The sequence below is a fragment of the Narcine bancroftii genome, chromosome 12, assembly GCF_036971445.1.
Source record: "Narcine bancroftii isolate sNarBan1 chromosome 12, sNarBan1.hap1, whole genome shotgun sequence".
Taxonomy (NCBI): Eukaryota; Metazoa; Chordata; class Chondrichthyes; order Torpediniformes; family Narcinidae; genus Narcine; species Narcine bancroftii.
This window is the reverse complement of record NC_091480.1, coordinates 29,959,110-29,986,269: the sequence shown is the minus strand read 5'-3', so window position 1 is coordinate 29,986,269 and position 27,160 is coordinate 29,959,110. Positions and strand designations below refer to the sequence as shown.

General features: G+C 44.2%; 3 protein-coding genes across 12 annotated transcripts in view; 1 reads left to right on the top strand and 2 right to left on the bottom strand.

The window, feature by feature from the left end:
* Positions 1 to 6,309, bottom strand: part of gnptg (N-acetylglucosamine-1-phosphate transferase subunit gamma) — a 35,918-nt gene extending 29,609 nt beyond the window's left edge. Inside the window, exons 1-2 of one of the 2 annotated variants that reach the window (XM_069906618.1) lie at positions 6,071 to 6,309; positions 11 to 65 (exon numbers count right to left, since the gene is read on the bottom strand). In XM_069906618.1, coding sequence (XP_069762719.1) covers positions 11 to 65; positions 6,071 to 6,107 — 92 coding nt within the window. In that variant the 5' untranslated portion in view covers positions 6,108 to 6,309. The remainder of the gene's footprint in view (positions 1 to 10; positions 66 to 6,070) is intronic. The other variant, XM_069906619.1, reaches the window with a different exon arrangement.
* A 16-nt stretch (positions 6,310 to 6,325) lies between these two features.
* Positions 6,326 to 27,160, top strand: part of tsr3 (TSR3 ribosome maturation factor) — a 57,987-nt gene continuing 37,152 nt past the window's right edge. Inside the window, exons 1-8 of one of the 6 annotated variants that reach the window (XM_069906617.1) lie at positions 6,331 to 6,474; positions 9,756 to 9,879; positions 10,189 to 10,402; positions 12,330 to 12,523; positions 13,011 to 13,181; positions 13,465 to 13,525; positions 15,732 to 15,823; positions 17,814 to 18,249. In XM_069906617.1, the coding sequence (XP_069762718.1) occupies positions 9,756 to 9,879; positions 10,189 to 10,402; positions 12,330 to 12,523; positions 13,011 to 13,181; positions 13,465 to 13,525; positions 15,732 to 15,823; positions 17,814 to 17,818 (861 nt within the window). In that variant the 5' untranslated portion in view covers positions 6,331 to 6,474 and the 3' untranslated portion in view covers positions 17,819 to 18,249. Of the gene's footprint in view, positions 6,475 to 9,755; positions 9,880 to 10,188; positions 10,403 to 12,329; positions 12,524 to 13,010; positions 13,182 to 13,464; positions 13,526 to 15,731; positions 17,736 to 17,813; positions 18,250 to 27,160 lie in introns of those variants that run through there. The other 5 variants (XM_069906611.1, XM_069906613.1, XM_069906614.1 and 2 more) reach the window with 5 other exon arrangements.
* The window catches only part of baiap3 (BAI1 associated protein 3), a 96,172-nt gene continuing 92,323 nt past the window's right edge, over positions 23,312 to 27,160 (bottom strand). For all 4 annotated transcript variants that reach the window (XM_069906601.1, XM_069906604.1, XM_069906603.1 and 1 more), the window contains 2 exons: positions 26,650 to 26,855; positions 23,312 to 24,122 (listed from right to left, as the gene is read on the bottom strand). In XM_069906601.1, the coding sequence (XP_069762702.1) occupies positions 24,022 to 24,122; positions 26,650 to 26,855 (307 nt within the window). In that variant the 3' untranslated portion in view covers positions 23,312 to 24,021. The remainder of the gene's footprint in view (positions 24,123 to 26,649; positions 26,856 to 27,160) is intronic.

Here is a 27,160-nt window from a genome sequence, read left to right as displayed (position 1 = left end):
ATTTACTTACCCATAGGTGTTGGGCTCTTCCACAATTTTCATTTTAGCAGCTGAGATGCTGAGAACTGCAGAGAAACAAAACAAATCCATCAATGTGAAAATTGAAATACAGGAATAATTGAAAGCAGCTGTTGTTTGCATAGCATTAAACAAGAAGAATCCAAGACAAGTCTCCGAACTTCCCTGTACTACACTAACCTTAATCTACTTCAGGATCTACACTATTGAAATATCACTTTTTTACCTATCCTTTTATATTTACTCTCTTTTTCTGCCTCATGGCATTTTTGTGGAAATTTAATTTATATAATTGTTGTTGATACATGTATCTGTGTGGCTACCAATAATAATTTAGATACAGCTGTATGTATGTGTGTATGTGCTGCGGTTATAGCTCCAGAGAAGACACTTGAGACTACAAACTACTGATTTATTGGGTCATTCGCTCTGCCTTTTATAGGCTGGATGAGTCTTGCTCTATCAGCAGGCGTGGCCTACACTCCGCTGATCACTGATTGGTGGCTTTACAATCCGCTGATTGATCTATCTCCTCCATTGCCATTGTGGTCTATGGAAGGCGGCTGTCTGGGCCTGTCTGCCTGCTCGATCATAGAGTTGGGACGTTCCTACTTGTGTCAGGCCGCAGGCTGTTACATGACCGCCCCCCCCCCACCAAGTACCAGCGATCTTTGTGTCACCTCTATCCTTGAGAGGCCGGCATCTGCGCCGTGGGACAGTATGGGTGATCAGCTGACTAGGGTCCAAATGTCCTGGTTTGAGATGGTTGATCATGAATGTCTCCTCCCTGCCTCTGATGTCTAGCACACAGGTGGTCCCATTGTACTTGAGCACCGAGTAGGGTCCTTCGTAAGGCCACGGAAGTGGCGCTCGATGAGTCTGCAGTCCTTTAACTGTTTAGGGATAATGGTTTTGAGCTGGCTGTGTGCTTTGGGAAGTGCTGGGGCCAGCTTGCCTAGTTGTTCTCTTAGGCGAGTCAGGGCCGCTGCTGGCAGTTCGTCTATATTTTTGGCAACAAATTCGCCAAGGTTGACCAGGGGTTCACCGTAGACCATCTCCGCTGACAATACGTCAAAATCCTCTTTGGGAGAACTCATGGGAGTTCGTTGGCCCAGTTAGGGCCTGTGAGCTGGGCCATGAGGGCTACATTGAGATGCCTGTGGAACCTTTCCACCAACTCATTGGCCCGAGGGTGGTACACATGGTGGAGCTGTGTCCCCTATGTGTTGGCTAAGGCCGCCCAAAGGCCTGAGGTCAGATGCTTTGGAACCCCAAACTGTGTTCAGTAGGACTCTGGTGCATACTTTCATGGAAGTTTCTGCCAAGGGAACTGCTTCCGGCGGACCATCATCGTCAAGAGGTATCATGCTCCTTTTGATATTGTTAGGGGGCCCACAATGTCAATGTCCACATGGCAGAACCTTCGTCAGGCCAGCTTGAAAGACTGAGGGGGGGTGGGGGGGGGGAAGCACGTTTTGATGTGCATCTGCACCTTTGATGCCTGGCACTGTGTGCAGGTCCTGGCCCACTGACTGATCTCTTTGCAGATCACCATCTTGACCGTGGTTCTGATGGCTAGAGGAGCCAGGTTGTGGACCACGTTGAAAACCTGTTTCCTCCATGCTTCCTGCACAATAGGTCGAGGTCTTCTGGTCAAGGTGTCGCACAGAAGTGTCTGTTCCCCCTGGGCCGATGTGTACATCCTCGAGCTGGAGACCGGTTATTGCAGTTCTGTATGCGGGGATGTTGGGGTCTGATTGTACTGCCTTCACCAGGGCTGCATAGTCGATTTCTGGTTGTAATACCAGTATGGACGGCCATGATAGTGTATTGGCTACCATGTTTGTTTTCCCGCCGACGTGTTTGATGTCTGTGGACAATTCTGATATATAGGACAGGTACCTTTGTTGCCTGACTGATCATGGGTCTAATATTTTGCTGAAAGTGAGTGGCTTATGGTCTGTAAATATCAGGAAGTAACACCAGGAGCTCTCAATCAAAGGCACTGTACTGGAGCTCAGGTGGTTAGAGATGCCTGCTGAAGAAAGCTAGAGGCTACCATTGTCCGTCGACCAGCTGCTCAAGTATTCTCCCGATCACAGTGTTGGAGGTGTATGTCCTTGGAGGCACCAGGAGGAATGGCGTTAGCCAGGATGTCTTTGGTTTCCTGGAAACCCTCTGATGCTTCCCGAGTCCATTTGATTTCTCTCTTGACCTTTCATAGGGGAGAATAAAGGTCTTATGATGTGGACGGCCACTGGTATGAAGTGATGATTAAAGTTAACCATACCAGCGAACTCTTGAAGGCCTTTTACTGAAGTTGGCTTTGCAAAAGACCAGATGGCCTCCACCTTTTCAGGCAAAGGCTTGGCCCCATCTTTATTTATTCTATGCCCCAGGAAACTGATTTCTTCTCACCCGAATTAGCACTTGGCTGGGTTGATTGTCAAACCAAATTTGCTCAGCTAGGTGCACAATTGCCTTATGTGGGCCACATGCTTGGCATGGTTGCGGCTGGCTATCAGAATATTATCCAAGTATATGAATGTAAACGAGGTCCTGGCCCAGTCCATCCATCAGTCTTTGGAAAGTTTGAGCAGCGTTTTTCAGTCCAAAAGGCATTCTGATAAGCTCGAACAGTCCAAATGGGGGGGGGGGGTCATTGCAGTTTTTGCAATGTCTTCAGGGTCAACTGGGATCTGGTGATAGTCCTTGATGAGGTCCAGCTTTGAGAAGATCCATGTCCCTTGCATGTAGACGGTGAAATCCTGGATGTGGGGCACTAGATATTTGTTTGGTGTGGTGGCCTTGTTGAGGCAGTGTTAATCCCCACAAGGTCTCCAACACCCTGCTGCCTTGGGCACCATGTGGAGTAGGGAGGCCCAGGGGCTGTTGGAGCCCTGCACGATGCTGAGCTTTTCCATTTTTCAAAACTCCTCCTTTGCGAGGTTTTATGAGGGGCAGGCGGCGTGACCTGGCATGAAAAGACGGACCTTCTGCGAGGATGTGGTGCCCCACCTTGCTTACGTTCTGCCGAGGTAAAGTGAGGGGCATCGTGATGGAAGGGAATTCAGTCACAATCTGAGCAAACTCATTGTCGGTGTTAGTTACTGAGTGTAGGTGGGGGGGCAGTAAGATTAGTTCCCTCAAGGGAGAGGGAAAGTTTTGGCATGCACCAGTCTACGCCCCTTGATATCTACCAATAGGGAGTGTGCCCTGAGGAAATCCGCCCCCAGGAGTGGCCATCATATGGCCACCAGTGTGAATTTCCAGGTGAACCGATTGTTCCCAAAGTGGAGGGGAACGGTGTGGGTGCCAAAAGTCCGAATTGTTGGTTGCCCTCAGGCCCTGGCCCATATTTCTGTTGCGGGTATCAGACTTGGAAGGAGGAAGGACACTGACCTCAGCCCGTGTTGACCAGGAACTGGCTGCCGATAAGGAGTCCCAAACGTGCAGGAGGCCGTCTTGTAGGAAGGCCACCGCAGCCATCAGTGATGGTTGGGTCTGGTATTTCCCTGGAACGCGTAGGGGAGGGGGAGTGGCATTGATGGGCCTTGGAGCCCCATTGTTGATGATTCGCTGGCTGGTTGGATGGCTATATTGTTGCTCGTTGTAGACAGGGTGTGGTCACTTGCTCCAACATTCCACCGAGTCCCTTTTTGCTGCCAGAGTTCATCTGTTCAGGCAGCTACTTTTTTGGGGTTGCTGAAATCCTCCACTGTGATTAGTAGCCTGATCTCCTCCGGCAGTCACTCCAGAAAAATCTGCTTGAAGAGCAGGCAAGGAATGTGCCCATCGGTTAAAGCAAATATGTTCCTCATCAGGGTGGAAGGGGCCCTGTTCCCCAAGCCGTCCATGTGCAACAATCGGGCCATGCGTTCGTGCTTCGAGAGTCTCAAAGTGCGGTTTAATTACTGTTCGAGGGCCACATACTTCCCTTACTCTGGAGAAAAATCGATGATCCTATTTGCCGTCTCTTGCTCAAGGGAGCTCACAACATAGTAGTAATGCGTGGTGTCGGCCGTATTGTGTCGAATGGCGAATTGTGCCCTAGCCTGTTGGAATCACACCCGTGGTTGTGACATCCCAGAACGTCGGAAGCTTCAATGACGTTGTGTTGATTGAAGATTGCTTGTCCAAGTTCTGGTCCAAATTGCCGTTTGGACCTGTCAGGGTCACCAATGTAGTGTGTGGCTGGAGTTAGAGCTCTAGAGAAGATATGCAGACTCGAGGGTACAATCAGAATGGGTCACTCGCTCTGCCTTTTATAGGCCAGCTGAGCTTTGCTGCTACGTTATCAACAGGCTTGGCCTCCGTTCCGCCAATTGCTGATTGGTTCGTTTATTCCTTTGCCATTGTGGCTGTGGAAGAAGGTTGTCTCGGCTTGTCCTGCCTGCTCGATCATCATGTTCAGACGTCTCTACTCGTGTCGGGCTGCAGAGTATACCACGGGCTGCTACATACATACATACACACATATACATACATATACATATAAATACATATACAATGTCAATTTGTCATATTTCTACAAAAAGCAAAGTGTTCACATTCACACATTCAGAGTGTATCATAAGGGTACAATGTCATTGTATAATGGCAGTAAATGCTCATGCCTAGTGTGTCAGAGCGGAGGGGGTTATTCGGAGTAGGGAGTCGGTGCTACATCCAGTCCCGAACCCGGAGATTCTTTTGGGAGAAACCCGATAGACTGCAGACGCTGTGATTGTAGTAAAAACACTGAAATGCTGCAGGAACTCCAGCACTAGGATCTTGTTGACAAAAATCTATTGCCGGTGTTTCAGTCCTGAGCCTTCCTTCAAGGAAAAAAAATCAGAAAGGCAAGAAGCAGTATAGAACAGAAAGTCTCAGAATACAAACAATGACAATACATTCTGATTCTTTTTCCTGTGGGCAAGGCAGAATGACCACTTATTGGGACTGCAAAAAAGAAAGTTAGACAGTGGGCAGTGTGCACATAAAGGTACACAATGTGCACATGTAAACAAATAAAGAAACGTCAACAACTGCCTGTGAAATACATAGAGGAGGGGGAGCTGGAGAAGGTCAGGATCCCTTCTCCAACTCCTGACTGACCTGCCGACTGGCCGAAACCCATGTCAGTGGGTCAGACAACTTAGTCCAACATCCAATAGACCCGCACCCTCCCCACCCCCAATAGACCCGTACCCCCACCCCCAATAGATCCGTACCCCCACCCCCCAATAGACCCGTACCCCCCACGCCCCAATAGACCTGTACCCCCACCCCCCCAATAGACCCGTACCCCCCACCCCCCAATAGACCCGTACCCCCCACCCCCAATAGACCCGTACCCCCCACCCCCAATAGACCCGTACCCCCCACCCCCAATAGACCCGTACCCCCCACCCCCAATAGACCCGTACCCCCCACCCCCAATAGACCCGTACCCCCCACCCCCAATAGACCCGTACCCCCCACCCCCAATAGACCCGTACCCCCCACCCCCAATAGACCCGTACCCCCACCCCCCAATAGACCTGTACCCCCCACTCCCCAATAGTCCCGTACTCCCCACCTCCCAATAGACCCGTACCCTCCCCCACCCCCAATAGACCCGTACCCCCACCCCCAATAGACCCGTACACCACATCCCCAATAGATCCGTACCCCCACCCCCCAATAGACTACCCCCCACCCCCCAATAGACCCGTACACCCCACCCCCAATAGACCCGTACCCCCAATAGACCCGTACCCCCAATAGACCCGTACCCCCACCCCCCAATAGACCCGTAACCCCACCCCCAATAGATCTGTACCCCCAATAGACCCGTAGCCCCCACCCCCCAATAGACCCGTAGCCCCACCCCCAATAGACCCGTACCCCCCCACCCCCCAATAGACCCGTACCCCCCCACCCCCCAATAGACCCGTACCCTCCCCCACCCCAATAGACCCGTACCCCCACCCCCCAATAGACCCGTACCCTCCCCCACCCCAATAGACCCGTACCCCCCGTCTCCACCTCCGCCGACGAGGAGGAGGTCTCCGCTGGTCCGCGAACTCACCCAGCAGCCAGAGGAGGCCAAAACCGCCCATCACCATGGCGACGACCGGGGCAAAAGGCCGGCTTCCGGAAGTACCCCCGCCACGGGCGATCCGGGGATGACACCGACCCTTTCGCGGTCGAATTTCGTCGGGGGCTAAAGGGCCCAGGAAGATCTTTTTTAAAAAAATGAGAACAGGCCTCGGCGAGCGAGGGTGTAGGAAATCATCCGAGAGCAAGAGGAACTTTCGGGGGGGGGGGGGGGTGAAGAAGCCGTGAGAGCCTACGGTGCATTGATTGGCTCCGGAGGGCGAGGTGTCGACGCTTTGATTGGCGGAGCCGTTCCGAGGGCAGGAGCACGGGGCTCCGCTGCGTTCGGTTCCGGAGTCAGGGCCGTTCGCCTCCCGGTGCGGGCTCGGGGAGTTGGTGAGTTTTTGCAGCCACAGAGGAAGGTTAAAGACTTTGAACGGAGTCAGGGCTGCCGAGAGAGGAACGCAGCGTGTGGTGGCTGCAGGGCAACGTGGTGAACAGGGCCCCTGAGTCGTGAAGAGGGTTCTGTCCGCACCAGTGGCCAACCACTGCAGTCCTGCGATCCACTTCCATGCTCACACGTCTGTCCACGGCCTCGTGTACCGTCCCACCAAGGCCATCTGTAAATTGAAGGCATAACACTTGATTTTCCGTGTGGGCACTCTACAGCCAGATGGCATTAACACCAACTCCTCTGGTTTCTGCTAGCCTGCTCTGCATTCTTCCTCCCTTCTCTTTCCCCTTGGCTCTCTGCCCCTTCCCTCACTATTCACTTAGCCATCCCTCCTCTCCCTAATTGCTGCTGTGCCCTCCCTCTCCTCTCCACCTTTGGGACCATGCTCATTCCCCCCACCCCCTTACCTTTTCGTAAGGATGCCTGCCAACATTTTTCCATACTTTATTGGGAAACATCGTGGGCGTAAGACCTATAATGAGGCTGTCTAAATTTCAAATGCAATTTGTAAAGATCGCATTGGCGGTGGCCAGGAAATGTATAGCGGTTACCTGGAGTCTGATTCCCATTTGGGAATGGCATGGTGGAATATGGAAATGCAAAGTTGTGTTCCCCTTGAGAGAATCACTTACAGTTTGAAGAACAAATATGATGTCTTTATCAACATTTGGCAGCAAATAGCTGTAAAGTTTTAGTTTTCCCCCTTCACTTCAGAATGCCCCGTCTGTACCCCCCCCCCCATCTAGAAAAGCTAGATAATTTAAGGCCGAGACGGTGGATGGTGCATACCTGACAACCTCTCATTTTTTTCTCTTTTTAGTTTTAGTCTTGTTTTCTTGCTCTCTGTTCTTTTTCTATTTTTCTTTTCTCGGGGGAGGGGAGGGCAGGTACAGTTAATTACAGTTAGACATGCAATAGGTATTAATGAATGTATATTACTTTTTTGGAAACTTATTTTGTCTTTTGCACTGTTTCACTTGAAAATTTGGTCAGAACACTTCCAATCTCTTTTCAGTACCAACCGCTCAGTCCAAGATTCCGCCCTGCTCCAGCTCCCTCAACAGCCCCTAAGGCTAGAGCTGGATGAGGTTCCCACCCTGGATGAGACATATAAGGCAATCGAACAACTGAAAAGTGGCAAAGCAGCAGGTATGGATGGAATCCCCCCAGAAGTCTGGAAGGCTGGCGGCAAAACTCTGCATGCCAAACTGCATGAGTTTTTCAAGCTTTGTTGGGACCAAGGTAAACTGCCTCAGGATCTTCGTGATGCCACCATCATCACCCTGTACAAAAACAAAGGCGAGAAATCAGACTGCTCAAACTACAGGGGAATCACGTTGCTCTCCATTGCAGGCAAAATCTTCGCTAGGATTCTACTAAATAGAATAATACCTAGTGTCGCCGAGAATATTCTCCCAGAATCACAGTGCGGCTTTCGCGCAAACAGAGGAACCACTGACATGGTCTTTGCCCTCAGACAGCTCCAAGAAAAGTGCAGAGAACAAAACAAAGGACTCTACATCACCTTTGTTGACCTCACCAAAGCCTTCGACACCGTGAGCAGGAAAGGGCTTTGGCAAATACTAGAGCGCATCGGATGTCCCCCAAAGTTCCTCAACATGATTATCCAACTGCACGAAAACCAACAAGGTCGGGTCAGACACAGCACTGAGCTCTCTGAACCCTTCTCCATTAACAATGGCGTGAAGCAAGGCTGTGTTCTCGCACCAACCCTCTTTTCAATCTTCTTCAGCATGATGCTGAACCAAGCCATGAAAGACCCCAACAATGAAGACGCTGTTTACATCCGGTACCGCACGGATGGCAGTCTCTTCAATCTGAGGCGCCTGCAAGCTCACACCAAGACACAAGAGAAACTTGTCCGTGAACTACTCTTTGCAGATGATGCCGCTTTAGTTGCCCATTCAGAGCCAGCTCTTCAGCGCTTGACGTCCTGCTTTGCGGAAACTGCCAAAATGTTTGGCCTGGAAGTCAGCCTGAAGAAAACTGAGGTCCTCCATCAGCCAGCTCCCCACCATGACTACCAGCCCCCCCACATCTCCATCGGGCACACAAAACTCAAAACGGTCAACCAGTTTACCTATCTCGGCTGCACCATTTCATCAGATGCAAGGATCGACAATGAGATAGACAACAGACTCGCCAAGGCAAATAGCGCCTTTGGAAGACTACACAAAAGAGTCTGGAAAAACAACCAACTGAAAAACCTCACAAAGATAAGCGTATACAGAGCCGTTGTCATACCCACACTCCTGTTCGGCTCCGAATCATGGGTCCTCTACCGGCACCACCTACGGCTCCTAGAACGCTTCCACCAGCGTTGTCTCCGCTCCATCCTCAACATCCATTGGAGCGCTCACACCCCTAACGTCGAGGTACTCGAGATGGCAGAGGTCGACAGCATCGAGTCCACGCTGCTGAAGATCCAGCTGCGCTGGATGGGTCACGTCTCCAGAATGGAGGACCATCGCCTTCCCAAGATCGTATTATATGGCGAGCTCTCCACTGGCCACCGTGACAGAGGTGCACCAAAGAAAAGGTACAAGGACTGCCTAAAGAAATCTCTTGGTGCCTGCCACATTGACCACCGCCAGTGGGCTGATAACGCCTCAAACCGTGCATCTTGGCGCCTCACAGTTTGGCGGGCAGCAGCCTCCTTTGAAGAAGACCGCAGAGCCCACCTCACTGACAAAAGGCAAAGGAGGAAAAACCCAACACCCAACCCCAACCAACCAATTTTCCCTTGCAACCGCTGCAATCGTGTCTGCCTGTCCCGCATCGGACTGGTCAGCCACAAACGAGCCTGCAGCTGACGTGGACTTTTTACCCCCTCCATAAATCTTCGTCCGCGAAGCCAAGCCAAAGAAAGAGATGAGCTTGTAGAATGCTTTGAGCCATGCTGAAAAATTAGATCCGTATAGTTAGGAACTTGACAGTCAACCTGGTCAGAATGGGCTGAATAGCCTAGTTCTGTGTCCCTTGACTACATTCAAGTCAGATCAATAGATTTTGAGATGTGAAGGAAACAAGGAGATATATTAGTGCACAAGTTGATGCAAAGGTCAAATGTCATCCATGATATTATTATGCGGGCTGACCATACAATTTCTACTTTTATTTCTTGATTTTATTTCACAGTGTTGCAGCTAACATTTCCTGAATTGTCAACACCTTTAATTCTATCAATGTCATTCTTGTTCAGATGGGGCGGAAGAAACAGTTACAGAAAAGGGAACATGCATCTCCAAGATGGAAAGATATCCGTCATAGGGAAAAGGGGCGATCCTTGGAGTCATTTAGCGAGGATCTTCACAATGCTCTGCAAGGTACCTGACTGTTGCCATGTCCTAATCTATAATTTGTTGGGGATGCTGTTGCCCTTTCAGCCCTTTGTATCCTATATGTGATCAGTGTTTTGATTCCACTGATAAACTCTTGTTTGTTACAGTGAAGTGTGGGTCACTTCTGCATGCCTTTTAGTAAAGCAGTGGAATACAACCAGACTGAATGGCCAACCATATTCTGCCTTGATTTTCAAATGTCTTCCTTGTTGGCAGACCTGACAGTGTGGATGTCAGACCATGTGCGTGGTGTGTTTCTTTTGCTCTGATCTTTGGGCGTCATTGATATTTCAGCTAATGGTGATGGAGCATCCGAGGATGGAATGTGCCCAAAATTCCTCTTCCCTTGTCCACTGGCCATGTGGGAACTGGGACATTGTGATCCAAAAAGATGTACTGGCAGAAAACTTGTTCGCAAAGGGTTTGTCCGCAACCTGCGCATCAATGAGAGATTCAATGGATTAGTTCTGACTCCTGTTGGAACCAAATATGTCTCCCCCTCTGACAGGTAAGTGAAATAACTAATAAGAAATTTAAAACAAAATGTTTATGCAAGTACTGCAACATGACCTTGTTTTACTATGTCATTTGTTGACCAGTTGGTTTAGATGTGGTGACAGTGATAATACATTTCTCCTCTGGTACTGTTATGCTCTTGCAGACCTTGTTTCTTCTCTTTTAGTTTAACCACAGTCCTCTGTACTTTTTCCAAAGTAGGAGTGGTTCATTTGACTGTTTGAGTGAGTGTGTGTGTGTGTGTGTGTGTGTGTGTGTGTGTGTGTGTGTGTGTGTGTGTGTGTGTGTGTGTGTGTGTGTGTGTGTGTGTGTGGAGTACTATCTTAGCTGATCCTCCACCCCACATTCCTGTACTCTCCCCCTATCTCTTGATGTCCTTTTTCTCAGGGAATCTATCTATCCCTTTAAATATATTCAGTAATGTGACCTTTATAGCTATCTTTAGAAACAAATTCCACGGATTTACATTTGTCTGTGTGAAGAAATGTCTCCTCATCTCAGTGAAAAATGCCTTGTGTATCCTAAGACCCCTGGTTCTAGATATTCTCACAACCTCCATCCAAGAGAAATTACCTTCCTACATTGAGACCAGTCAAAATTTTGAAAGATTGTTTGAAATAGCCTCTCTTTCTTGAGAAAATACAATAAAACCTCTTTTATCAGAATTCAAGCAACTGGGAAAACAAAAATCGCAGAAAATAAATAGGTGAAAAATACAGAAGTTTAAAATTGATGTGCCTCTCCATTAGTTCGCCAATCCATGCCACACGCGATCTCAAACAACTGGAAAATTCACTTATCCGGCATCTACCAATCCCCATAGATGCCGGATGCCAGTGGTTTTACTGTATAGGTCTTGTTGACTCAAGATGTGAAGAGTCATTGATGCTATCCCACAAATCAATCGGCTAAACCTTTGCTACACTCCATGAAAATTGCATTCATTCTTGATAAGGGGTCCAAAATTGCACAGTACGTTTCAGGTGTCTTTCTTTAGCTTGGCTTCGCGGACGAAGATTTATGGAGGGGTAAATGTCCACGTCAGCTGCAGGCTCGTTTGTGGCTGACAAGTCCGATGCGGGACAGGCAGACACGGTTGCAGGGGAAAATTGGTTGGTTGGGGTTGGGTGTTGGGTTTTTCCTCCTTTGTCTTTTGTCAGTGAGGTGGGCTCTGCGGTCTTCTTCAAAGGAGGTTGCTGCCCGCCGAACTGTGAGGCGCCAAGATGCACGGTTTGAGGCGATATCAGCCCACTGGCGGTGGTCAATGTGGCAGGCACCAAGAGATTTCTTTAGGCAGTCCTTGTACCTCTTCTTTGGTGCACCTCTGTCACGGTGGCCAGTGGAGAGCTCGCCATATAACACGATCTTGGGAAGGCGATGGTCCTCCATTCTGGAGACGTGACCCACCATGTGTACAATTATAGTAAGACATCCTTGCTTCAGTATCTCTTTCAGTAAAGGCCAATCTACTTGTTTCCTCCCTAACTTCTTGCTGTACCTGCGTGATTATTTTCAATGCCTGATGTATAATGACACCCAGATACCTTTGTTCATCAATATTTCCCAGTCTATTAGCATTTAAATAATATTTTCCTTTTTTCCTACTGAAGTGGCTAATTTCACATGGATCCATGTTATATTGCATCTGACATCAATTTGTCCACTCACTTAAAACTTGTTCTAGTTCTGAAAGGTCATTCATTTGAACATTTCATTTCCTTACCCTGTCTATAGTTATTGCCTGAACTCCTGTCTTTTTTCAGCACATTTCTGAGTTCCAGTTCCTGCAGTGTTTTACTTTGGGATTTGTTTTAAGTTGATTACCACTGCACGGATCGTATAATTCAAATACCGATGAAGACCGATACTACATTATCTAACATTCTATCCTCCTAGCTCTGAATTTTCTACCTCTTTAGAGAGATCGTGGAGCAGCGGGGTGTGGCCGTAATCGATTGTTCTTGGGCTAAATTAGTAGACACTCCTTTCTCAAGGATGAAGAGCAGACACCTCCGGCTATTGCCCCACCTCATTGCTGCAAATCCAGTGAACTATGGACGACCCTGCAAGCTTTCCTGTGTTGAGGCTTTTGCTGCCACCTTCGCCATTGTGGGTAAGTTGACGGTTAGAGGTCTGTCCTTTCATCAGTTCCAATCTTTTCCCTCCAGATTGAGCCAAATTAGCTTTGTGATTTACGGAATCCAACATTTCTACTGTCATTGAATCAGTGAAGGAGAGTTGGTAATTAGGTTATGGAGGGAGATGCAGCCAAATAGGATCCTGCATTTCTTCACATTCTGATATTCTTAAGTACAGATTGGATGTAGTACTCAGGGGGCATGATAGGACCATAGAACACTACAGCGTAGAAACAGGCCATTTGGCCCATCTAGTCTGTATGATGAAGGGATGTGGCTAAAGTTTTTGAGCAAGACATAGATAGGGTTAGTAGTGTGTGCTCCAAGATAAGTGGAGAATGGTGGGGCTGATACAGGAATGGGGAGAAAGGAGTTGAAGCAGGTTACAGGAATAACCTGTTTGAGAGACTAAAATTTGGGGAAAGATGGACCTGAACTTACTACTCTATTTGTTTCTTGCAGGGTTTCCAGAATTAGCTGAGATTCTACTGAAGAAGTTCAAATGGGGGAAAACCTTCTTGGAACTGAACCAAACAGCACTGGAGAAGTATAGCCTGTGCCAGAATGAGATGGAGGTTCAACAGGCTGAACAGGAGTGGCTTACTGCAATGCAAGAGCCAGAAGAACTAGAGGGTAAAAGCTCATCCTTTATATTGCCTTCTCAAACATCATTTGTTCTGTATAGGTGCGGCCTCTCTGGGCCATTTTTGAATGCAGTCTGAGTAATGACAAAACACTTGAGCTTGGCTCCTGTTCCAGTAGCTACTTCTGGGTGGTGAACCAGAACTGTGCTCCCTCCCTTGTTGCACTGGTGAAATCAGATGAGAGTTTGCACGTGCAGGAGAAATCGGAATAAAGTCACTAGGAAATGTGATGCTAGTAGCGGGTGGTTATTAAACCACTTTCCTCTTTGCAGATCCATTTGATGTTGATTCAGGAAAAGAATTCTGCAATCTTAACAGGCCCACCCTTGGAAGGTAAGAATGAAGCGCATATATGCATTTTAATTTATCATATTTGTACTAATTGGATGTTAGGAAAGGAAAACTTGCTCACCGCTATTGATTTAAAAGAAAATGCTAGCTCTTTCAATTCCGCCAACTTGCTGGATAATGCCTTGCATTGTGAAGCCTCTGTATCCTGTTGGACCTGAGTTTCTTCATTGTTCACATTGTCAAATAGAGGAGCTGCTTGAATACCGATGGTGTATCAGCAATCAAGAGAAGTGATTGTCGGCCCTTTTACACAGAGCTTGAAGGCTGGATTTTATCCGCCTTTTGCGTGCTGTGTAAGAATTGCAAAGTGGATTGGGGGAATCTAGACTTGCCCGTCTTCGATCTTGGTAGATAGTCTCAGAAGTGAGCATTTTTGACCCATGGAGCCGGCTTTTTTCGGATCTGTGTGAACATGCAAGCCAGCTTCCTAAGACGGGCCATGTCTACGGGAATACTGTGGCCTTGCACTATAAAAGGAGCTCCTAACTATGGTTGAGAGGTGGAGGGTATCAAGGTATGTCACTATGAGGGGGAGAAATGACAGAGTTCTGTAATTGCTAGTGGTTTTGGGGTTATAGTAGGGTCTGAAGGGATTGGTGCAAGTTTGTTTTTGGTGAGAGTTATTGTCATTTATGAACCAAAATTCTTATGTGAGGCAAACATGTACGTAAAACACATAACTACAATAGCATAATTAAATTACCACAGATTATAAATATAAAAGCATAGTGCAGGAAAAAGAGTGATGTTTCAATAGTGCAGACAGATCTTTTGGTAGCCACAGGGTGGTTGTAGTAGTATGGGGAGATTCTAGAGCTAGGTAGCTGTTAGAAAAAAAAACTATTCTGGAATCTGGAGGTGCTGTACCTTCTCCGTGCAGTCCAGCAAGAAGAGATTGTGGCCAGGATGATGGTAATCCTTTATAATGTTGGTTGCCTTGTTGAAGAATCATGTCAAAGATGTCTTTAATAGCTGAGAGGTTGTGTTTGTGATGGAAATGGCTGGGCTTGCCACTTTCTACACTTGCCACTTAGCCTTCTGTGTTCATGGGTACTCGAGTTTTCAAACCAGGCCATCATGCAAATTCAGTTTACTTTCAATAGTATACTCTAGAACCTCTATAGAGTGTTCAACGAAATGCCAGATCTCCTCAGATTTGTTAAATGGTAGTGGTGGTGTTGTGCTTTCACAGTTTCTTCATTGTGCTGGCTTTAAGAGAATTCCTCTGATACATGGATATACATTGGAGCTGGTAATTTGTAACCAACAGTAGAATTGTATACAAAATAAAACTATTTTGTATTTTTCCATTAACCTCTCCCATAGGAATGAGGATGAGTGAAATTTTATCAAAATTAATTGGGCATTCTGTGTAAAAGTCATAAAATAATCTGTACTTCTTAACTTATCTACGGTCTTTGATATAATTGTTTACTCCTCTGCCTTTCAACACCTATTTTCACCAAGTGAATGGAAGTGCACTCACCTGATTACTATTTTATCAATCTAACTAAAGTCTAAGTGGCTGCTCTGTCCTATATGCACTTTATTTTTGCTGTTCATTGGGCATCTATCCATGAACTCTTCCTATTTCTGTGAGCTGACCCTCAACAAGGTCATATGGCTGCAGATCTTTTTAGACCTTAGTAGGTCCAGTCATTATTAAAATAACTGATTTCCAGAAATGGGAGTGACTCCCCAGGGCAATACTTTAATGAGTATGACGTGAAGAGCTTACAGCAACTTTTAAGCCCATGGGAGCTGTAAGGTAAAACATCATGAGATGGGAATGTGTAAGGAGTTACCCTGCCCTGTACAGGGCTGTAACAAGATGTAAATGCATCCTTGTACTTACAAGATAAGAGAGACATTGATGGATTGAGAGGCAGGAAGCTAGCAGGGAAAGGATAGCAACAGTTTTAGTCATTGGACAAGTAATGATATGATGATGTTCTAAGCATGTATCCAAGGGTATAAAAAATCACCATTTTGCTGATAACGGCAGAATGCATTCTCCGACTAACATGGTTAGTCGCAAGTGTTACAATCCGGTAATAAAGAACAAAGAACCCTGATTTCGACTCAGTCTGGTGTTTGTCTCACTCATTCATGAACAAAGCAGACCTAACAGAGCTAAGAAAACTTTGCGTTCACCTTTTCTTGTGTCTTTCACTTAATGTTGTTTAAGAGGTGTGGAGTTCGAAGAAAGAAGTGATGAAGGCTCTGAGGAAGATGACGAAGACAGTAAACCAGATGAAGGAAATGAAGCAAAGGTTTACAGTAAGTATGAAGAGCATCCAACAAGCATTGAGGGGGATCAACTTGCTGAAAACCTCTTCATGACTGAGCATGAATGTAATGGAAGATCTCTATAGAAATTGATAGGACGTGTTCTCTCAGTTAATAGATACTTCTTAAAAAAAAAATCAAGTTTGCTGAGAAAAATTGTTTATAACTGATCTAAATAGAACCCTGCTTATGTGGTCAAATTGAAGAGTGCTTGCACTTTTGCAGTATCTTTCACAATGTATGAATAGTAAACCATTTAGTTCTCAAACCTATTCTACCATTCATTGAGTTTACAGCTGCTCTGTTTTTCTTTTAATGCACTCCATTTCTTTTCCCCTCTATCCACTTGTGGGATCCAAATTTGTCTTTCACGTTGCAGATGTATTTACTAAATACAGTTTTGAATGACTTTGGTTTAATTTTTGGACTATGTTTTAAAGCTCAAATCACCTTTTAAACTTCTGAAAGGAATACAATCCTAGTTCTGCAATTTGTCTCTGTGATCGAGCACTTGGTCCATGTACATTTTTTTGAATATTTTATTTTAATTTTTTTTACACTCTCAAATTAATTTCAACAATCAATACAATCTTTTTCACATTTCTTAGAACGTACAGAGTCTGTGTTTTGTTCCCCCTGCCACCCGCAAACAAATAGCCATTCCGATTATACAAATACAAGTGGGGTTCAGAGCTCCCACCGAAAACCTAAAAATGAACAGCCTAATTAAATAACCCAAGTAAGGAATAAAATAAAAACCAAACTAAAATAAAACAAACTTTTTATATAAAAAAAAAGCTATAAAGAAAGCATGCATGTCGTCTGTGCCATGTTCCATTTCCTTTACTTCTGTCCTTTCCCTATTAAGACAGGTTTTTATTATATCCATATTTCATGGGGAGGGGGAGCTAGATATGGCTGCCACACTTTAACGAATGTTTCATGTTTCCCCCTTTGATTGTAAGTGATTTTTTTTCCAGGGGAATGCAATTCTGCATTTCTATATTCCATTGTGTGGTATTTAATTGAGAGTCATTCTTCCTCGTAACCGTTATACACTTCCTGGCTACTGCCAAGACGACCTTCGTGAACTGAATTTGATATTTGGACAGTCGAAAACTCACATTTCCAATATCTCCCAAAAGGTGCAACCCTGGATCTTGTGGAAAATCCACTTTTGTAATTCTTTCCGAAATGACCCCCAGTTCTTCCCAGAAGGGTGTCACCTTTGTACATAGCCAGGTGGAGTGGGCAAAGGTTCCAATCGCCACACCACACTTGAAGCACATTTCCGGCTTTAATTTATGTAATTTTTGTGGTGTGAGGTACAGCTGGTGGAAAAAGTTATATTGCACTAACCTGTATCAGGCGTTAATGACCCCAGTCACACTATCCAAACACAGGTCTTGCCACCACTCTTCATTGATTGTTGTGCCAAGTCTGACTCCCATTTCTCCCTTAACCTGTGTAAGCCTGGCTTTGGGCCCTCACTTTGGAATATGTAATACAGTCGAGAAATAAATTTACATACATTTCCTTGTCGAATTAAAATCTCCACATTACTCTACCTCGACGTGGTCATAGACAGTCCTCATTTTTTTTGTCCATGCACATTATTGCTGCACTCCTGTAGCAAATTCAGATCATTATATCCAAGGACATCATTCCCAGAATTTCATACATCACCAAACCACGGCTTTGTAAATCCGTAGCATAATTTCTATCTCCCTGAACTCCTTTGGGTACTTCAACACACTTTAGATCTCCAGTGTTCCTAGTTTAAAAAAAAAAATACTGTTTTATCCTTTTGAGATTCAAATTGGTGGCCTTCAATGCACTGTGCTGGATTCCATTTATTGCAGTTCTTCTCCATTCACTTTAATAAAACATTGTTGTAGTTTAATGCTGCCTTCCACATTGGTTTCATGTCTTTCAAATTTAGTGCCTTGTCCTATTAATTAATTAACATGCATCCCATCAGGTTGAGAACCAATTTACTGTATTGGAATCCTAGACTGAGTCGATTCTGTCCACCATGTTAATGATGAACAAAAAAAAAGGAAACCATCATATACATCCTTCCCGTATGATGTCTGAGGTTCATGGTGCAGTCGTCAAAGGGTTAAAGATGACCATCCCTGAACACAGAAATGGCGTGTTTCAGTTTGAAGAAACATTTGGAGGTTTCCAAGTGCAATGATGCTTAATGGTGAAATTCTCTGAGAATGCTAAGAAAATATAAGGAAATTGATAATAATTTGATTGAAAGATTTTTTTTAAAAAAAACTTGATTTATCACACAGTTGTGAATCGGGAATTGTTTTGAGAAGCAGTTGATGGCAATTAAACAATGAAATTACATAACTATAGTTTGGAACTAGACCTTCAGGAAATAAAAGAATGGTGCTTTGTAACAATTTCATTGTGGAGTTGTCTGGCTTTGCTGAGAGTCAAGGCCTCCGAGGCCTAATAAATTGAAAACAACATAATAATGGACGTATGGTTGCAGTGAGTTAAGAAACAACACCTCTGCTCTGAAATATCTTCCATGGCATTCAACGGCTTAACAATGGGTATAAGAGTTGGTTGTAACTCTCGTAATGTGAGCTATCCCTGCTTTTTCCTATCAGAGATCTACCCTACATCGTGCTTTTCATATCTCAGCTTCTGTCTCCTACTCTTCCACCTGTATTCACCTTTTATTTGTTAGCCTGTGCTCCTCCACTTCCTCCCTCCTCTTCTCTACCATTGCCCCCCGCCCCCCCAACCTTTTTCCATATTCCCAACAAAGGGCTCAAGGTCAGAATGTTGATAGTTTTTTTCGCTTCCTTTCGATGATGTATGACCTGCTGAGTTTCTCCATTACTTCTGTGTATCACAGCATCTGCAGAGTTTCTTGTTTAACTACATGTGGTGAGACTTGGACCATGATAGTCACATATAAAAACTGTCAGGAGCAATCAGTTCTATTCTCTGATTGTTTAGATCAATTCCAATGACTAGGAGGCTACACAATGGGTGAGTCTTCAAGTTCTTTTTATTTGGCCAATGGCCTCCAGTATCTCTGGCAAAAGGCATCAGACCCTCTGCCCCGTTTATCTGTCTTTCAGCTCCCTGTAATGCCCTTTTACTCCCTTGTTCTTCCTCCTCCTCCACCTCGTTTTCCGACTCCTCCACCTCACTTTCCGACTCTAGACCATCTTGCCACTCTATTTTCCTGCCTAATCCCCTCTGGCTGCACTGCCTCTGGAGTCCTCCAGGCCCGACACCTCGAACGCCATCTGATGCCTCGGACCTGACCTCTTTTTGCTCACCGGTTGAAGCGGCCTTATCAGATAAGTCCTTGTCTTCTACTTTACTCTTTCTTCCGACCCATGGGATCTTTCTCTACGGTGCCACCAGCGTTGCTGTGCCCCCCCCCAACCTCAGGTCCCACAATCTTTTGGGGCCATCCTGTCTCTCCTTCCTGGGCGAGTCCCATTTCCTCAGGAAGCTTCGGGGCTCCATTGTTGCTGCTGCCGACGTCCCTCTAGGCCCCGGGTCAGCCACTCCACCTCCACTGCACGGTGAGTCTCTTCCTCCATCCTGTCTCTTCATTCTTTTTCCCATTTTTTTTCTTTCCCTTCTCACACTTCTATTCTTGGTTGTCTTCCTACTTTTTGGGGTCTTTTTATTTTATGGGATCTTGTATCTTCTTTATTTTCTTTTCCTCTGGATCACCCGACAAGCCCCTTGCTGGCATCTTGGATCTCTTGCTAACTATATTTTTGCTGTACTGAGTTAGGTGCAAGTGATTCCGCTGAAGTAGAGGAGACTAGTTTGGATTTCCTTTTATACTTTTTTTAGAAAAAAGAACATCATGACAGTGGAATTGCTGTTTTATTTTTACAAAAAATTCATAACCTTGAGTACCCTTATTGACACACCTTGGTACAAGCCTTTACATATCTTAAGTTAGGGTTTTGCTCTTCTTGCATTGCCAAACCATCCAAATTTCTTCAAAGCTGCTGCCAACCCTTTTTCTATTGAATCTCTGTGGATTCTGGGGTTTCAGCTTCTTGGGGTTTTTTTTCCTCTTCCAACGGCAGCTTTTCCAGTTTCATTAAAGTATTTATTGTATTGGTTACTTTAATGTCTTGGAAAAAAAATCAAAGTTCAGATTTATTATCAGATTACATATAGGTCATCACATACAACCCTGAGATTCTTTTTCCTGCTGGCCACGCAGAGTGTACTCACGAAAAGATAAGTCTACAAAAGAGAAAAATGTAAACAATGAAGTGCAAACAAGCGTACAATAAAGAAAATAAATATTCAATAAATAATGTGTAAAGTAAAAGTCTTTAAATGAGCCTGATTGAGTTTGTTGTTGAGGAGTCTGATGTTGGAGAGGTAGCAACTGTTCCTGAACCTGGTTGTACGAATCTAGCGGCACCTAGACCTCTATCTTGCGGCACCTAGACCTCTTTCCTGGTGGTAGTAGTGAGAATAGAGCAGGTCCTGGATGATTCGGATCCTTTGATTGCTGCTGCTCTCTGACAGCAACCATTCTTCAACTTAGTCGTAGTATGCCATTGCACTTTGATCCACTGGCTAGAGATCAGCTGTTGTATTCAATGGGAAGTACATACTGAAATTAAAATTGATTTAAAATTATCTAAAAGTACAGGATGCTTGGGATCATTAATGACAACCAATAAATTTTTTTAAAACTTGGAATAACAGTATATCTCTCATCTTGGAAATAAATAAACTAGTTTCAGAAAAGAGCCAACATCACCTGACTTAATGTATGTAGTTCAACTTCCTGCCTGTCACCCTGTGACTTGTCTAATAAAGCATTCATATGTCATTTTAACTCTTATTGCCCTATCTTACATTTAAGCATCTTTGGACATGCTCTCCAATTTACTCTGTTTCTCCATGCCCCTGAACACCTTCCTAATTATCATATTTTCTTGTTTTAATGCTCCTCCCTAAATATATTATCATCTACTTTTTCCAGACTAAATTCAAGTTGACACTTTTTCCCCATTGGTTATACCATGCAATTCCGCTCATCCTCCTGCAATCTAAAGCTTTACTTGTAATGAAAAACTGCATGGCTAGTTGCTGTGTCACCTGTGAACTCTCTTATCATTCCTTACCCTCACCAATGCCAATATTCATTAATCTCTGTCAATACAGGTGCTCCTCAACTCATGGGGTTGCATTCTGGCATTGCCTTCGGAAAAAATTGTAACTCGAAAAAGAATGCCAGTCCTACCATTTATATTTGAGGGGGAGGACGTGGAGGGGGAGGACGTGGAGGGGGAGGACGTGGAGGGGGAGGACGTGGAGGGGGAGGACGTGGAGGGGGAGGACGTGGACCTGTCCTCGGGCCTGCGCAAAGGAGCTTTTAGGTGGAGTGCAGTGCGCGCAGTACTGGCCCCACCATTTATATAATTAAATGTTGAATGCACCATGTTGAATCAGCATTGCGAAAGAGTATGTTGTATACTACTCTTGCATAATGCTCCCATCACCCAGAATCGCATGAGAATAGTGTGCTGTACATCACAAGCGTGGGGACATATTGGAACTCAAAATCAAAAGTATGGATTTGAGTCATCGTAATTTTGAAAATTCGTAAGTCTGACCATCGTAACTCGGGGATCATCTGTGATATACATCACAAACAGCAAGTGACTGAGCCCAGTGGAGCCCAACTGGAAGATGTCTTCTAGCTGCAAAAAACAAACCCAAAAGTTAGCCCTTTCTTCCTGCCAAATTTGATTCCAATTTGCCACACTGTTGTACACCATGGCTTTTTCATTTTAACCAGCTTGTTTTGTGGGGCCAAAAACCATCATTGGACAACACCAAAGCATTTGAGTTTTGACCACAGATTCTATTTTTTTAGATTTATTTTAGATTTCCATCTTTTGGAGTGTTATGATTTTCATAGAGTATTGACAGTCTGGCATGGCTTGTGTAGCCAGGCTGGATCAGATGCTAACATCTTTTCAAACTGACAAGATATTCTTCGGCTAAACTCAATCTACTTAACTGTGCTGAATAGCATCAGTGGAGAAAAAAAAATGGTATACATATGAGGCTGGAGCCCTTCATCAAGGCTGGGTTCACCCAGTCTTTACCCTTGCTCAATATGGGCAATGTTCCATACAGGGCTCAAACCAACTTAAAAAGTATCCCCATAATTATGAAATCCATTACAATGATCACATTATTCCTTGACCCCCACCCACTACCACCCTGGATAGGCTCCTGTTCCATATTCTGCATTTTCCATATCCTTCAAACAAACTTTATTCTTATTAATGCACATACAGCATTTATACAGATGGATAAAACAACTTTTCCAGTTATTTTGGTTTGGAATAGCTCCAATTCTCAATTTCAGAGCCAGAAAGATTCAAGATAGAGCAATCTACTGCATAAATGTTTGCTCAGGTCAATCTTGCTGAACACAAATGCCCAAGGTCACCATCTTTGGCGCAAACTCGCAATTCCCCAAAGTGCTCTGAGACGACTTGATGTCTCTTCCTGTGCTGAAATTTGTTTTCAATTGCCCTGTAGCTGTCTTGCTGCCTGTGTAAATGATCAGCTACATCTCACCTTGTCCTTTGATTGTCTCAGAACCCACTCAGCTTCATGGAGCTAAAAGTAGAATTCAGGGGAGTCAAATAATTGTACCTTCAGCATGGTGCTCTGCACGATTGTTCACTTGAATTTTAAATCTAATTTTTATTCATCTTATTCTTGCATTCTGCCAACATCTCTAATGGCATGTGTTTTTGGCAACAGAGACTCTATAGTTTTGTGAAGCTATTTTTCCTTATTATCTTATTTCACATCTTTTCCACTTCTAATTGTACCATGGTGCCAATCACTTTTTAAAAATTTAGACATACAGCTCTGTAACAGGCCATTTTGGCCCATGAGTCTGTGCCACCCATTTTACACCCCATTAACATACATCCCCGGTATGCTTTTGAACAATAGGAGAAAACTGGAGCCCTCGAAGAAAACCCATGCAGTCATGGGAGAACGTACAAACTCCTTAAAGACAGCGTGAGATTCGAAGCCCAGTCTGGTCCTGATCACTGGTGCTGTAATGGCTTTGCACAAACTGCTATGCCAACGGTACCGCCCACTTGACTTGCAATTCTGTAGAACATTTGTCACAGTTTTCTATTGACTTTAATGTGAAGTGAGATACAACCTTCAGTGTAGTCCAGGTAATTTCCATTCACTTTGAGTGAGATGAATTAGTTGGAAATAACATCAATGACAGTGACTCTGGCAAATGTGACAGCCAGTTAGCTCAGTAAGATTCAACAGTTAAATAGAATGGGATTGCTTAATGCTGAATGATGTGCAGGATGTTTGGGGACACTGTTCTACTCATATAGTCAAAGAATTTATAATAACCAAGTGAGATTGTGGCTTAAAATCACAACAGGACAACAAAGAGCATGCCTCACTTGAATAATTCTTTTAAACATTTTCAAAATTACATTTACAAAAATCGGACAGAATTTTGGACAAAGGTACAACCATTCTTCAATAGACAGATCACAAAACTCCAATTAAAAATAACCACAACATTGATTTGTCTTTCTATTGTAATAAATGGGAGCTACAACACTGCAATGACTGCCTACACAGTGGTGAGAAGCTTCAGATAGCATTTAAAATTGCAAGATATTAGAAACTAGTACACCATTTCCACAATATTGACAGATGCTATAGCACTGGATAAATACTGTTCTTCCTCCTCTTTCCCCCACCAACCTCCAAATCCTGGGACTTGATCAGTTTTATATACACTGGATTGTCTTTTGCTGCTGGATCACTATTGCTCCCATACCATTAGATTGTCTTCATAGCATTGTATCATTTCAGTACCAATGGATCATTATTTCCCTGGCCCATGCCACCTGATCAATATCCCTACCCTCTTGTCCTTGCAGCACAAGACAAATATTACCTCCCATGGCATTGGGTCAAATTGCCCCTTGCCCTCTCCTGCAGCACCGAATCAATAGAGTCTCTGTTGAGGAGATCTGGAACACCGTTAATGTCAAGTTTACATTCCTATACTTCATTCATTTATTAAAACCATAATTTCAACATTCAATGCATATCTGAATTCAAATCTTTCACATTTTGAAAATTTGCTTCGTTTACTCTGGAGACATCTCCATCTCCTTCATCATCTTGACGATATCCTGTGCTTCTCTGTCACCAGTGCGTCCTTCCAGTATCTTCACAATTGGTTTCATCACTGCAAGAAAAGGATTGTCATTAGTTTTCAGTAGATAGTGTGTATATCAAGAGAAGTGTGTTGATTTATACGGTCGATGTAACTTCACAATGCTTTTAGCATTACTTTGGTCATAGCTTTTGTTCTTCGGATTCATACAGAAAGTGCATTATGTTCATGTGTAATCTCTACCAGTCAAATGTGGATTAGTTCATCTAAAACATTCAATCTACCATCACCATACAATGGCTAGTCTACTGAGTTACAAAATGTTTTCCCTCCTGAGTCTGCGACCTATTTAGAGGGATAGTCTATGAAAACATTTATCACCTGAAAGTTGCCCTCTATGTTTTACCATTCTGACTTGAAAATATATTACCAGTCCTTCATGGTCAAACTCTCGGTTATCCAGTTCAACGTCATTGCGAAAATATCTTCACTATGCATTAGCCTTCCAAAAGACACTTAACAATGTCCTTGGCAGCATCATGTTAATCCTGCAAACATTTTTTTCTAATGAAAGCATTTGTGGATAGTTCACATCCATAGTAGAAAATTAGAAACTTGTACCCGAGAAGTGGTATTGATGGTAGCATGCCTCAACACCACAAAAGGAAACTGGAGTTTTTAAAAGGTTGAGCAGTGAAATTCTGCCAGGATTATACGTTGCATGCTAAATGGTCTCTCAAAATAATGAGGCCAACTGGAATTCTGATAAAGTCAGCTTTTGAGCAAGAGAACTAGCTGCTTTTTGAAAGACTTGGAATTTCCTTGGATTTGCCTTCTTGAATCTGGTTCACCATTCATTGGGATCATGATTAATTCTCAAATCTGCTTTCCTTGCTAGTCTCCAGATTCCTTGATTTCTTCTCACCCCCCCCCCCCCCCACCCCCATCCCCAACCAAGGATTGAAAATCTACCATCACAATCTTCAAAAACTTGACTAAAAAGCTAAAGTGCTTAGGGATAGAGAATTTTAAATGCTTGAGTGACAAAATACTTATTCTGATTCCGTCACCATTTTGTTTTATTAGACTCCTCAGCCAAGGGAACCAACCTCTCAGCACCCACAGGAGCATCTTAAAACCAACGCACAAGTTGCAATCATTCTCTCCCCACCAACCTTTGGGAAGTTCAGTTTTAGGAAAGCTTCTTGGGTCGGACCAGCACATCAGTAGTTGGAGAGGTCCGTGCAAGAGCATGGGAGATCGTTCCCATTGGTTAAACAAGAGAAAAATGCTCCAGTGTAGGAAAAATGCAACCAACATGAGGGGAGAGGTCAGGGTTGAGGTGTGAGAGATGTAGGAGTGGCGAGGTCAATGTTCTGTGAACAATTCCGCTTCGCAGGAATGGAGAGATCATGTTGTAGGAGATGTGACTGCACAGGAATGGAGGATAATCCCTACGGCATGGCGTCATGCATTAAGGCAGTGAGGCAAGCCAAACGTTACCATGGAAGGGAGGGAAATTTGAGTGATGTTCTGATATACAATGGTTAATGGTCATATTTGGTGTCCTCTAATATATAGGCATCATTATAAAATCTACACAATTCTGGAAAATTTAATTCAATGCATGTGATATCTTTTACATTCACTTATTTTAAAAGACATCAATTGGTGAACTTGCAATCATACCCTAATGAGCCTGACCAGTGATCATTCTGAACTAGCATTTAAGAGGGGATGAGTGAACCTCTTAAATCAAAGTGTCCTAACACTTGTCCATACACTGACATATACATGAAATGAGTAAGCTTCCACTCCAGTCCACTCGAAAATAAATTGCACAAGATTCCACTTACTGCGAGTGTGATTTTATGGGAGTGTGATGCTGTCCACAAACTCCTGCATAGCCTGCTCCCTTAATGAAGTGTGTTTTTTTTAGCAAGTTAGCTTTTTGAAGAATAATTAAGATTTTGTAAATTTAATTTTGTGTTAAATTCAAGTTAAATTCCTTGTGATGCCATTGTTGCCCTACAGAGATATAATTTTGACAAAAGTGATGTTACCCCTAAGGTAATAACCTGCCGGAGAAAATGCTAGGATGAATTTAGCCCTGTGCACCGCCACACCACCACTGATAGATTGATGGCATTACATTGCAGCCCCACGTATCATAAATTAGATGTGTTTAAACAGGCAATTTAAACTCGGTAAAATTCTGTTAATCCTGCACTTTGGAACTTTGGTGGATTTTGTAAATTATTGGATTCCAATGAATACTTCAGTACTTTTAATTCACCTTTTTTAGATAGGTTTAACAGTGAACCTGCTAGGATTAAAGGAAAACCAGAATGGAACTTGGGCCCAGGTAAATGTAAAGAGAGCGCAGTAAGCAAGGATCCAGGAACTGTGGCACTTGCGTGTGAAAAGGAACGCTGTATTAAAGGGAGTAGGGAATCCATTCCTGGTGAATCAGATGCCAAATTATTGGGAGTGCCAAACAAACATATGGGATTTCTGATATTTAATTACATTGTAAAAAATAAAACTTTGATTGGAAGTTTGGCATTTTAAGAGTAGATTTTAAACTTTAGTATCTTACCATTGGGATCGGGGTGAGTCAGTTTTAGAAATACTGGGGAGACATTTTTTATTCCGCCGGCGATGGCAGGTTTTTGGAACCCATGAATCTCCCGTAGCAGCAACACAGCCTCTCCTGCAAAGTCATTGGCTGAGAGCCAGTCATGGTCCATGACTGCGAAGTGAATACATGCAATATTGTTGCTGCATATCCCTTCCATCACCACGCTGAAAAAAAAAGTCACATCACAATCAATAAATAATGGAAAAGAAGAATCCTTCCTTTGTAGTATGAGATATGAGTGAAAGATGGATGACTACATGTCCAGTAAATTTGGATAATGTTCAATTATTAATACTGTATAACACAACTGGAATCATGGCAGTATTTGAATGGTCAGTGTAGAGATGGGTTAGAAGAGTTTGATGAAATTGTGTTAGAGGAACTTTAATCACTGCTGTGAGTATCGGATGAACCAGGGGGAGTAGAGAAGGGTCTTTATGCTTTAGCTAACCCTTACTCAGTAGTGTTT